At 42.8% G+C, this 13360-nt stretch overlaps 1 protein-coding gene across 1 annotated transcript in view; it reads left to right on the plus strand.

Annotated features, from left to right (window-relative positions):
• The window catches only part of LOC126252420 (low-density lipoprotein receptor-related protein 4), an 827262-nt gene that overhangs the window by 178830 nt on the left and 635072 nt on the right, over positions 1 to 13360 (plus strand). The window contains exon 4 of the mRNA XM_049953310.1: positions 9582 to 9776. Within this exon, the coding sequence (XP_049809267.1) occupies positions 9582 to 9776 (195 nt within the window). The remainder of the gene's footprint in view (positions 1 to 9581; positions 9777 to 13360) is intronic.

The raw sequence follows: 13360 nt of genomic DNA on the forward strand, positions 1-13360 counted from the left end.
TGTTAAGTCCCATAGTGCTCAGAGCCATTTGAACCATTTTTTAAAAGTGTCATTACAACATATTGCTGGGGATGCTCATAAAGAGAAGGAGATTTTGAACAAGGAAAATCGCCAAATAGCCGTGCAGTTTGAGAAGTTATTTTATTTTATTTTCACAACCAGTTTCGGCACTTCAGTAGGCCATCTCGAAGCACCATATATACTTCATGTATAGATATTCGAACGTATTGATATTGACATACTGGAGCTATCAGTATCCGGATGTTGTGAACTCGTATTTCAAGTACTCCCTTCGAAGACTTGACAACAACTAGCACCTATCAAGTCTTCGAAAAAAGCACTTGAAATACAAATTCACAATGTCCGGGTACTGATAGCTCCAATATGCCAATATCGATAAGTTCGAATGTCTATACATGACGCGCATAAGGGGCATAATATTGGCATATTAAATTGCCGAAACTAGTAATGAAAATAAAATAGCTTTTCAAATTGCGCGGCTGTCGTCAAATATTTCACCAGCCGCTGTCCCGCGTCCACAACGGATCAACAGTGACAAGGAGGTCGTTATGCAGATATGTATTATTCTTTATACTGAGAGATTACATTCACGTTTAAAGGACGGTCAAGGCGTATACAGGAGGTATTCAAAGCGTCAATCATTCCTTTCACAATACTGCCCTTGTACACGATCGCTATCGCACGCATCGGAAAATCTATAGGATACCCCAGGTCGTATTGTCAGCAGTCACTATTGCATTCCACAGATCTTGTGTTATGCAGCTAGCAGCACACAAGCTGTTTCATGTGGCCCGCAGCCAGAAGTGATGAGACCGGGGGACCGTGCTGACAACACAATAGGTGCGTTACGTCCAGTCCACCTCCCGGGATAATGTTCATCCAAACAGCGGGCTACAGCGCGCTGATAATGTAAAGGAGTTCATTATGAAGCAGTCACACCTTCTGTGGCGCTGCAAGCGGAACATTCTCCAGTAGATCATGGAGGATGGTCAGAAGAAAATGCAAGTAGTTGACATCTCTTTGTCGTCCCAGTAGTTCAAACAGATCGAGTGGGCTGTCAATAGCGATTCCCGACCAAACGTAGACGGAGAACTGATGCTGGGAATGGATCTCCAAGATGGAGTGTGATTTTCTTCGCCCCAAAAATGGTAATTGCGCTGACTGAAAACGCAATTTATGCTAAATATCCATTGCCGTATTATCTCACAGAAAAGCGTTTCCGGCAGTAAGTTATACTGACACTTTTAGTTTATTTTTTAGTATAGAGTCGAGATTTACAGTCGACAGTTACGGATCACCCATTATAATACTCGCAGGTAAATATATAGCATGAAAGTTGATGGCAAGCCGCTAGAAGGACCACGTACAGCCCTCACTCTTATTTTTCTGAATAATAATTACTACTACAAGCAGCACCGTACTTGGGATACAATACTGTTACATACCTAAGGCTTGTACCTATAGTAAACCTTACATAGATGTCCTAAATCAGCCTACTTTCACCGATGAGAAAAGGGCCACGTGATACTGCACGATAAGTTTTCTCCTCCCCCACGCCTGCACAATCACGCACAATCAGTCTTGCAATTGGATATTGTCCACCATCTATCCGGACGACTACCCATTTCCCACTACCTGACCATGAAACCCCCCGTGATCTACCCATCCTTCCAACTTTCACAGAACACTCCTCTCCTCCCCATAACACCCCCCCCCCTCCCCCCACAAACACATACACTCTCCTTCCTCCGCCATTTCCAAAAGCTCGGTTCGGGGAGCTCCACCCAATCTTCCATCCCACATCCTTTTTAAAATACTCTTCGTCCAACAACTCTTCCCATATGCTTATGTTCTGTAATTTCAATAAAGCGAAGCGCTTCGTTTTTACAAAGACTGTTGTCAATTGATTGTACAGCAAGCTCCTGATTGGCCAGCATAATACGAACCTAAAAACGCGGATAATCTTAACAAACAAATTTTTACCGGAAACTGCTGTTTCCTGTATTTACAAAACAAGCTACATTTCGCATTTGATACAACATCATTACGTCACTATTCAGTGGCAACTAGTGATACAGAAAAGTTCAAAAAAATGGCTCTGAGCACTATGGGACTTAACATCTGTGGTCATCAGTCCCCTAGAACTTAGAACTACTTAAACCTAACTAACCTAAGGACATCACACACATCCATGCCCGAGGCAGGATTCGAACCTGCGACCGTAGCAGTCGCGCGGTTCCGGACTGAGCGCCTTAACCGCGAGACCACCGCGGCCGGCACAGAAAAGTTCAATTGATCCTTTGACCTGCATAGTCTAATAACATATCAATGAATTTCAGTGCCTCGGAGTGCGTGATAACAGGTTCCTATACACCCCTGAATTTGTATTCCCTCTCTTACTCTACAGAAATATTCACTACTACCTGAAAAACATGACATTTCACTTTGCCAATTTCCTACTGGAAACGAAAACAAAAAATCAACTGCGTTTGTAATGAGATATCGAAAGAATTTCGTTTTCATGTGTGCGTGGAAACACATTTGAAATTTTGGAACGGTCTTACCTGGAAATACGCATAATTTGCAGATTTATAAGTATAACGTTCCGATTAAGAAACATAATCCCTGACAGTTTCGGTACGCTGAGCGCAGGTGCTTCGCGTGTATGCAATGCGATTTTGTAAACGTCTCTATGGCAGCGCCTCTTCATTGCTCTATAGGACAACTGTTTTCACCTAAAACCGTTTGCGCTTCGCAGCTGAAAGCTGTCAAAACCACTGCCAGATGTCAGGGATTTCCAAAAGTTGACTCAACTTTAGGTGTGTCTTAGTAGAAAAGAATAAATGAATTAAAGCTTAATGTATGATGTGACATTTTTTCACGTATTCCCGTGTTTATGACGTAACATCTCCTGAATTATGTGTGGTACCATAATAAACTTTTGTCGAGTTGCAGAGGTCAGTGTAAGCTACGTGGCCTATCATAATAACGTGTAGTTTACTTTTTGAAGTCATATACGACTTTCGAATTAATGGCCCTGTCTTTCAATGGTCACAGAGTGATTTTCTAGTTGTGGCCATTGAAAGACGGCGCTACAAGTTACTGAAAAGCTGTGCATAAAAAAGCATCCCTGCTGTAGTTATTAACATATATTCACCTGACGATGAACGGTTGAGGGTCGCTCAATAATAATGCCCAAATTTATTTTATTTTACAGCCTTTGATATACGAGGGATATTCAGAAGGTGAGTTACGATGTGTCGCGAAATGGAAACCACAGTGAAAATCCGATGAAGCTTTGCACAGACGTGTTGGGGAGTGTCTCTAGTATGCCCGTCGATAGCGTCAGGCTGCACTTTGCAGTTATGAGCCCACAGAAAATAGTGTCTCCCGCCACGTATGGGTACCTGCCGAGAGATTTTGCCTGATTTCATGCAACCCCACATAACGCAACTGTCATGCTGTTTCTTCTTCATGACAATTCTCGATCTCACACTGCGGCGGACAATGAAGACGCTCTTGCAGCGTTCTCCATGTGAAGTGTTTGATCATTCACCGTACAATCCGGACGTGGCTCCATCTGATTTTCATCCCTGATGACATAAACGAGCTGCAGACCAGTGTGGAGAATTGTCGAAAAGCACAGGCGGCTGCCTTCTATGACGAGGGTATTGGAAAGTTGCTACAACGCTGTGACGAATGGCAAGTCGGAGCGGCGACTATCTACGCTGGCTGGAAAGTATAGGTAATTGTTGCAAATAAAACATTTTTGATTTTCAGTGTGGTTTCCATTTCGCGACCGGTCGGAACTTGCTTTCTGGACAACCTTCGTATATGGGAAAAAGTCCTTTTTAGGTGTTTCAGAATTGAAGTTTCTTCTGCACCTGTGCGAAGTTTCGAACAATCCCCACAGATCGCAGAACCCTAGTTAACCATCAAAATGACATCTACGCAAGATACTGGTTACAAGCAAACTGCTCTAATCGAATTCCTGGAAGGATCACGAAGGAAATGTTGTGTGGAAGGCGAACCAGGGACTACATTTTAATGACAGAACACATTAGGAGTTGCAACAGATCTACTGAAGAGACTGCCCACACCACGCTACCTCTCGCTCTTTTGAGAAATCCTTATCAGATAATACTGACGGAGGACATCAAAAACAAACAAGGGTAGTTAGTTCTGTAACACCGTGAAACAGGGAAGACAGCATCTATGCGCGCTGGGGTAGCAATCATTAAAATCAAGACGTTTTTTCTTTGCAGTGAGATCTTTTCACAAAATTTGAATCATCAACTTTCTGAGACGAATTTGAAAATATTTTGTTGGCACCAGCCTACAAAGGAAGACATAACTATCACGATAAAATAAATCAGAGCTTGCACGGAAAGATTTAAGTGTTCATTTTTTCCGCGGGCTGTTTGAAAGTGGAACGATAGAGATACCAGAATGAGATTTTCACTCTGCAGCGGAGTGTGCGCTGATAGAGAGATAGTCTGAATGTGATTCAGTGAACCTTCTGCCAAGTACTTAAGTGTGAATTGCAGAGTAGCCACGTAGATATAGGTGTAGATGTAGGTGCACCTAGCGACGTATGGGGATACTGACTGCGAAATTTATTGCGAATACAGTGGGTAGTACAGAAGTAATACATTTAAACGTCATACATGATGCGGCAGTTTTTCACGCATCTCATTGTTAATTACATCATATCTCCTAAACTATGATAGGTGGTTGGCTGCTTCTTACCTCCAAAACGATTGTTGCCTGACAGTAAGAGATCTGCGTACCAAGTCTGGTTGAAATCGGTCCAGTGGTTTAGGAGGGGATGTGGAACACACACACACACATATGTACATACATACATACATTTTTGAAATATGTGAGGATATCCACGTCACTTAACTGCTCAAAACCCTCTTCACAGGCATCGCTATTTAACCACTCGCGGATGTTTTCGTCATGCACGTCGATAGAACCAAAAATTCGTATTCTAAACAAAAATGTTCGTTATAACAAATACTTCAGGCTTTGTTTCTTTATCTTTGCTGAAATCGGTGAACTGTTCTCGGAGAATCCGCAAACCGGGCAATCCACATGCGAGTAATCGAGGGCTTGATGTATTAAAAAAAAAATCATTTAGAATCTTCAGCTTATTAAAGCATGTTTTAATAATTGTAAAAACTTTTAGAGGCTTTCAATTTTATTTTTTTAGAAACTGTATTTGTGTGTTTTATTAATGCTCTCGACATAAGAGCGGCAATGTACCCCTACCAGCTTAAACTCGTTGCAAGAATATAAATGAAGAATTATGCATACACACGCCATCAAGCCTCAACAGTAGCTATTCGGTGATAACCTCATATTTCATGCATTTCAGAAACGTAATGGGATGGACATACACTTACCATTACGTTCGTGAAACATACTAGATACAACGGATTTACAAATTTATGTAGCTCTGAGTCATGGGGAATGTGCTCAGGACCCGAGTATCACTGAGATCATCTGAGTTTTCTTGCAAGTCGTCAAAAGTGGCTGTAATCTCTGAATACGTGCAGAAGTCCGTCTTAGAACCAGCCGTTTTACGTGTCGCTTGCCATTACGTTCCCATCGAAGCAAGCCACTGGCGTATCGCCCTGACGTGTGTTGAGTGAAATTACAACTTTTTCCTTTTCAGTGTATCCCAGTTCCATTAGGACTGTGTCTGTGAAAAATAAAAGTCAAGAATAATGTTCACAAAATAGTCTGCCACTGTGTGAGTACACAGCTGAAATCATTTTAAAAATGTTTTGTGACAAGTCACAATAGTTTTTTTTTGGATTTGCTTGTGGTACTGGTGTACAGTTCTGTTGATTGTCCTTAACTGCGTAGTAACCGTTCCTTTTACTGCCAAATTCAATTTGGATAAGAATCAGAAGTCGCCTGGAGCGGTGACCCAGGACTGTGATCCGTTTGCTGACCGAACATTCGCGCACGACCTTCGCTTTGTGGGCTGGGGCGTTGTTCTGGCGGAGCGACCACGACCTTTCCTTTCGGTATTCGGCTCGAATTCGACGAATTCACTGGCTGATGTGCCTAACTTAACACAAAAAATGATGAATATATCTGACCATGTCATAATAGGAAAAAGCGATCGTAATCAGATAATCAATTATTCTAAAATTATAAAAAAATTAAGAACTCGCTATAAAACTTTTTAAAACTTTCGGAATTTTTCTGTATATTGTCTCAAACGCATTTAGCATCAAATACTTTTTTATGAAGTGATGACCAATTTCGGTAGCTTAACTAATTAACGCTAATTTAAAATAAGAATATTGTAGACAATGCAGTGGTCTTTGTATACAGTGAGTGCATTTGGTCTGAAGATGGTAGTTAAGCTACCGAAACTGGTCATCACTTCGCAAAATAAATAAATAAATAAATAAATAAACTTTGGGTGCGATTGAAAAAATATATATAAAAATTTTAAAAGTTTTAAAAATTGTATACAAAGTTTATAAAATTTTACAATAACTGAACAAAACTTGATATTGCTTCATTACTCCATCGCCATTTTACGTGTGTCATCAGACACATACTGTTACATTTGCAGCCGGGACGCCTGCTTTGACCGTCTACGAAGTGCAACAATAAAGTAAGAGACTGTTTTTCTTTGCAAGATGTGGCAACCGTGCAGGCTTGCGTAAGCACAATATCTTTGACCTTGGTCTATAAGCTGCTTTTAGTCCAAGTGGCACATCGATGCAACTGCTCAGTCGTGAGTTGTGCTGTATTAAGTTAACAAGTGTTTGTGTCTCTCGTAATGGAAATGGAACCGCATAATATTGCGCAACGGTATGCCATTTCTTTTTGCGTTACATTGGGCGAAAAAACGACGACAACTTACCTTAAGCTTCAGAAGGCTTTTGGAGATGAGGTTATGTCAAGAGCTCAAGTTTTTCGTTGGCGTAAAATGTTTAGTGAAGGCAGAACGAATGTTGAAGATGAAGACCGCAGTGGACGACCATCAACCTCACGGACGAATCTCAACTTGGCCAGGGTGCCTGAACTCGTACGATCTGATCGAAGATTATCTGTGAAAATGATTGCAGAAGAACTGAACATCAGTCGACAAATGGTTTGTCTAATAATAACTGAAGATCTTGGTATGAGAAATATTTGTGCAAAAATGGTCCCCAGAAATCTCACACCACAACAGCGAGAAACACGGAAAAGTGTGGCAGCCGATCTGTTAGAGCAAACGGAAATCAATCCAGAATTGTTGAGCCGTGTTATCACTGGTGATAAAAGTTGGTTTTTTCAGTACGATCCAGAGACAAAACGGCAAAGTTCGCAATGGTACTCAAAGCTGACCAAAAAAAGCTCGCATGTCAAAGTCAAAAGTGAAATGCATGCTTGTGTGCTTCTTTGATTCCAAGGAAATTGTTCATAAAGAGTGGTTGCCTCCTGGACAAACAGTTAACCAGTACTACTAAGAAGAAATTTTAGAAAGACTTCGTAAAAGAGTTCTTCGTGTCCGTGCCAACATTGCTGATAATTGTATTCTACATCACGATAATGCGCCATCCCATACTGCTCTATCAGTACAGCAATTTTTAACCTCAAAACAAATTTCAGTACTACCACAGCCACATTATTCACCAGATATCGCTCCGTGCGACTTTTTTCTATTTCCAAGAGTCAAAACGGCGGTCAAGGGACACCATTTTCAAACAACGCAAGATGTCCAAAAAGCTGTGACGAGGGTCTTGGAGGATATTACAGAAGATGAGTTCCAGAAATGTTACCATCAAAGCAAGAAGCGCTGTAAAAAGTATGTGCAATCAGGAGGGAACTACTTTGAAGGAGACAACACTGAACTTGACTAAAACTGTAAGCAATTTTTTTTTTCTCATGTCTCGTTACTTTATTGTCGCACCTCGTGCACAGCTGTTATTGGAATTTCAAGCACCGTAACGACACAATTCACCACAAGATAGCACTGTAGTTTGGAATTTTGTACAAGGTGTCCCTAGTGAACTGGGACACTGTGTATTCTGCTGTTCGTTGGTAGCGCCGATTGCTCTGTAAAATAAAATAGATGGTAGAGGCGCCTATTTCCCCGCAGCCGTTCATATCTCGAAGATATTTTATGGGAGTGGTAGAAGTATCGCGTGGAGGAAAATTTCAGAAGGTAGCAAGAGGGAGTAGAAAGCGCCTTCTTCACCTGCATCTACATATACATCTACATGACTAATCTGAAATTCACATTTAAGTGCTTGGCAAAGGGTTCATCCAACCAAAATCATACTATCTCTCTACCATTCCACTCCCGAACAGCGCGCGGGAAAAACGAACACCTAAACCTTTCTGTTCGAGCTCTGATTTCTCTTATTTTATTTTGATGATCATTCCTACCCATGTAGGTTGGGCCCAACAAAATATTTTCGCATTCGGAAGAGAAAGTTAGTGACTGAAATTTCGTAAATAAATGTCGCCGCGACGAAAAACGTCATTGCTATAATGACTTCCATCCCAACTCGCGTATCATATCTGCCACACTCTCTCCCCTATTACGTGATAATACAAAACGAGCTGCCCTTTTTTGCACCCTTTCGATGTCCTCTGTCAATCCCACCTGGTAATGATCCCACACCGCGCAGCAATATTCTAACAGAGGACGAACGAGTGTAGTGTAAGCTGTGTCTTTAGTGGACTTGTTGCATCTTCTAAGTGTCCTGCCAATGAAACGCAACCTTTGGCTCGCCTTCCCCACAATATTATCTATGTGGTCGTAATTTTTATACCCAGGTACTTAGTTGAATTGACAGCCTTGAGAATTGTACTATTTATCGAGTAATCGAATTCCAATGGATTTCTTTTGGAACTCATGTGGATCACCTCACACTTTTCGTTATTTAGCGTCAACTGCCACCTGCCACACCATACAGCAATATTTTCTAAATCACTTTGCAACTGATACTGGTCTTCGGATGACCTTACTAGACGGTAAATTACAACATCATCTGCGAACAGCCTAAGAGAACTGCTCAGATTGTCACCCAGGTCATTTATATAGATTAGCAACAGCAGAGGCCCCAGGACGCTTCCCTGGGGAACACCTGATATCACTTCAGTTTTACTCGATGATTTGCCGTCTATTACTACGAACTGCGACCTTCCTGACAGGAAATCACGAACCCAGTCGCACAACTGAGACGATACCCCATAGGCCCGGAGCTTGATTAGAAGTCGCTTGTGAGGAACGGTGTCGAAAGCTTTCCGGAAATCTAGAAATACGGAATCAACTTGAGATCCCCTGTCGATAGCGGCCATTACTTCGTGCGAACAAAGAGCTAGCTGCGTTGTACAAGAACGATATTTTTTGAAACCGTGCTGATAACGTATCAATAGATCGTTTCCTTCGAGGTGATTCATAATGTTTGATTACAGTATATGCTCCAAACCCCTACTGCAAACCGACGTCAATGATATAGGTCTCTAGTTGGATGGATTACTCCTACTACCCTTCTTCTCCGTCGCTTACCGCTGACGCTGCTGCCCGCTGCCCGCAGGAGGAGCAGGTGGAGGACGAGGAGGTGTACCCGTGCACGGACGTGTGCCGCGCGGGCCAGTACACGTGCGTGAAGACGTGCGCCTGCATCCCGCCGTCGTGGCGCTGCGACGGACACACCGACTGCGCCGAGAGCGAGGACGAGGAGGACTGCGCGCCCGCACCCGCGCCCGGCGCCGCGCCGCCGCTCGACGAGGTCAGTCGCAGCACCGTGCTTGTATCTTTCTTTTATTCCTGTCACTGCTTCTTCACTGCGTAGATTCGACAGCAGGGTCGAAAAACTGTATCCCTGTCTTACACCCTTTCTAATCCGAGCACATCGTTCTTTGTCTCCCACTCTTATTGTTCCCTCTTGGTTCTGTACAAATTATACATCCCCCGTCTTTCCCTATAGCTTAACCCTACTTTTCTCAGAATGTCAAACGTCTTGCATTTAGTCTACGCTTTTTCCAGGTCGACAAATCCTATGAAGGTATCTTGATTTTCCTTCGGCCTTGCTTCCATCCTGTCTAAAACCAACAGCCAAAGAATGGCCTAGGTTCGCAGGAGAGCTTCTGTAAAGTTTGGAAGGTAGGAGATGAGATACTGGCAGAACTAAAGCTGTGAGGACGGGGCGTGAGTCGGGTAGCTCAGTTGGTAGAGCACTTTCCCGCGAAAGGCAAAGGTCCCGAGTCCGAGTCTCGCTCCGGCACACAGTTTTAATCTGCCAGTTTTCGGGTTGATGCAACACTCCACTTGTAGAAGGACTGTGTCATAGCGGAGACATTCCGCGTGGCGGCTTGCATGGCGGATGAGCTGCTTCCGACATGGGGTCAGTCCGGCGCTTAGGTCGCGGAAGAAGCAGCAGAACACGTTGCATAACGCACGAAGATCTCCGTGCATATCAAAACCCTGCCGCAATTCCTTCTCTCTGTCCTCCCACTTATATCGAATTTCTGTGCCTTCTTACCATTATAATCCATTATAACAAGTGAGTTGAAAATCATTGAGAATATAAGCCCTTTTTACCAGTATTCTTGTCTGTATAGCTTTCACATGACCAGCCCAAAAAATAAATTGCATATTGTGTGATCTTAAACTTTTTCGCCGAATCGACTGTTTGTACTATTCGCGGGTGTCCAGCTGGGTGAAGTCGTCTTCACAACACGATATTCAGAGTGCGTACCTTACCTGTAGAATGAGAGACTTCACTACGCCCCGCCTGTTTCTACTGTGTTCTCTCCCTACCCCTTCCAGAAGTGTTAAGACAGGGCTCGTCGCTTTGGGACGGTGTGGTGAAGGAAGCTATTAAAATTCGAGTAGCTCACAGGCTGATCGACAAGACAGTGGCTATACCCTAAGCAAACCTTGGGACCCATCTCTCAGGCAAGTAAAACAGCAACGTCGGCCAGGAGCCACTTCCGCCCCCGACGACGGCAACAGAATCTCTGATGGACCGAGGTGCTCGCCCAGGCCTGAGCGATGCCGTGCCCCTACCACTCCACCCGACGCGTCCTGCGACCGGTTATTGGGGGAAGGGGTGGAGAACGATCACGCTGTAAAGGACGAGGGATGTAGCGAAAACACTCATCCTAGTGGTACCGCCTGAAAATGACGGCATATTGCGTATTTCATATTGCATATTGATACCCCTCTTCAATTTTTCAGCTCTGGTATCGATCTGCTCTCTTAATGTTGCTATCCTGTCCTGTAAGTTGATTCGAACCAATGCTCTTTTATCCAGAGCATACCTGTTTCCTTTAATGCCAGCAGTTACTCTTTCAAAGGACTCGCACAGTCACATTAAACTGCAGACTGTATTTCACACAATTACTTAACCTGATCGTACACCCATAGTTGCCACCATTAGTAGACTAATTAACTGATTCATCGTGGAAGCCTACAGATGGACTCTATCACACAAGTTGACAACGGCCGCTACTAGAGCGTCACATTGGCCCTTGCAGCATGTGCTTTAAGTCTGATAACGACTGCTGCATGGTCTAAAATGGTTTATGATTTTATAGAAACAAAATATTAAAAACCCCTGTCACTGATTTGGGGGTAGTATCGTTGAAAACTGCGGCTTTCAGTACTGTCCACTGACCTAATCCAAATGTCATCTTCATCTTCCCGATGTATAAGTAACACTAAATACAGTACTAACGACAAAGCTGCTTTGGCAGAGGTAAAACTTAACGACATGAAGTGCTAATTGTTACTTGCCATCAGTTCAATAGTCATCATTGTTCCTATCGCCTGCGATCGGCAGCGACCGAGGTACACTGCACATACCAAATAAGTCATCCACTTCACAGGCCTTTATATACTTGCCTTGAACCTATTGTTCCAGAATTAAATTACAAATAGTTCCCAATTCCCAGTTGTGACCAGCATTTTCGGGTGGTTTTTTCTCGGTTGCGGAGGCAAAGACCGAATCTGTAAATCTTCTACCAAAATAATGCGAACTGAGAATCTCTGAGATCCTACCAGCTCACCTCTTAACTGACCGAAAAGATGCCGACTCTGCAGTGGATCATAACTGCAAAGGTCCACTCTGTCTTCATGGATGGACAATTACAGATTAAAACAAATACTCCGTCTCAACTCCCGTATGCGTCTTACTTCTCTCACATGCAACTCTATCATCTCATTATATACCCTCTTCTCCAATTCGAAGATCATAAATCCTACAAATCTTGCAAACTTGCAAACTAGAATCCCACTGTCTTTCCAATTCTTCCCAACCCTAAGTCGCTATACATGAGGTGCAATACATAATATCTCTTTTACGTGCTTATTCAGAGTGATCTAGATACATTCAACTGATTGTAACACATGTTTATACTGAGATCAGGTGCTATAGGTTATGTATATGGAAAAAGCAGCTCAAGAAATTTTTTTTGCCACGTTCACAAAAGTTCAGTGTGGGAACCATTAGTCACAAGGCAAAAGTCGAGTCTTTATTCGCTCTAAAGTGTCCATATCGATGCCAGTTATAGCTGCCCTGATCCCTCCTAGTAAGTCAGCAATGTTATGGGAAAGGGAGGTGTGAAACACTGTCTTTGATATAACCTCATAGGTAAAAATCACATGATCTCAGGTCCGCAGACGTTGAGAACCATGTCTGCGACTGCAGACTGCCAGCTGACATACGAGCGATCCGTCTTTGTAGTAGCTCAGTATAGAAGAACTCACAGACATCATTGTGGAAATGTAGTGGAGCACCATCCTGCTGAAAAATGAAATTAGCGCTCTCCTTTTGGATTTGCGCCATGAACTACACAAAACTCCCTCTCAGTTGGTCTGGAGGCCATGTTATTGGAGATCACAATAGCAAAAAAAAAAAAAAAAAAAAAGCTTCTTAAGTTGCTGTGTCCATATATATAATCATATAATACGTTATCTCAATAAAGACATATTTTACAATCACTTCAATCACTTGAGTCTGTCTAGATAATTTTGAATAACCCTGATTTTTGTTCCTAGTCCCCTCATGATCAGCCAAAAAAAACCTTTATTCGTCACATTTCGTTTCATCTTATATTACCTACCTCAACATACGAAGAAAATTGTAGCTCGACAACGATTCGGTCCAGTTAGGAACAACGACAATAGTAGACCCACCATATTAGAATTTTAGGGATGGAATCTGTTCAGCTGGAAAACGTCCAACCAAGTGTACTGACCGAAAGGAAGTTTCAGCAATAAAGCGTTTTTGACTGCCAGCTCGTGATATTTACACCTTTTACTCGTAAGCTGCTAATTTAGCAGCGGAGGGAGCAGCAGGATGTTAATACA

The sequence above is a fragment of the Schistocerca nitens genome, chromosome 4 (genome assembly GCF_023898315.1).
Source record: "Schistocerca nitens isolate TAMUIC-IGC-003100 chromosome 4, iqSchNite1.1, whole genome shotgun sequence".
NCBI lineage: Eukaryota > Metazoa > Arthropoda > Insecta > Orthoptera > Acrididae > Schistocerca > Schistocerca nitens.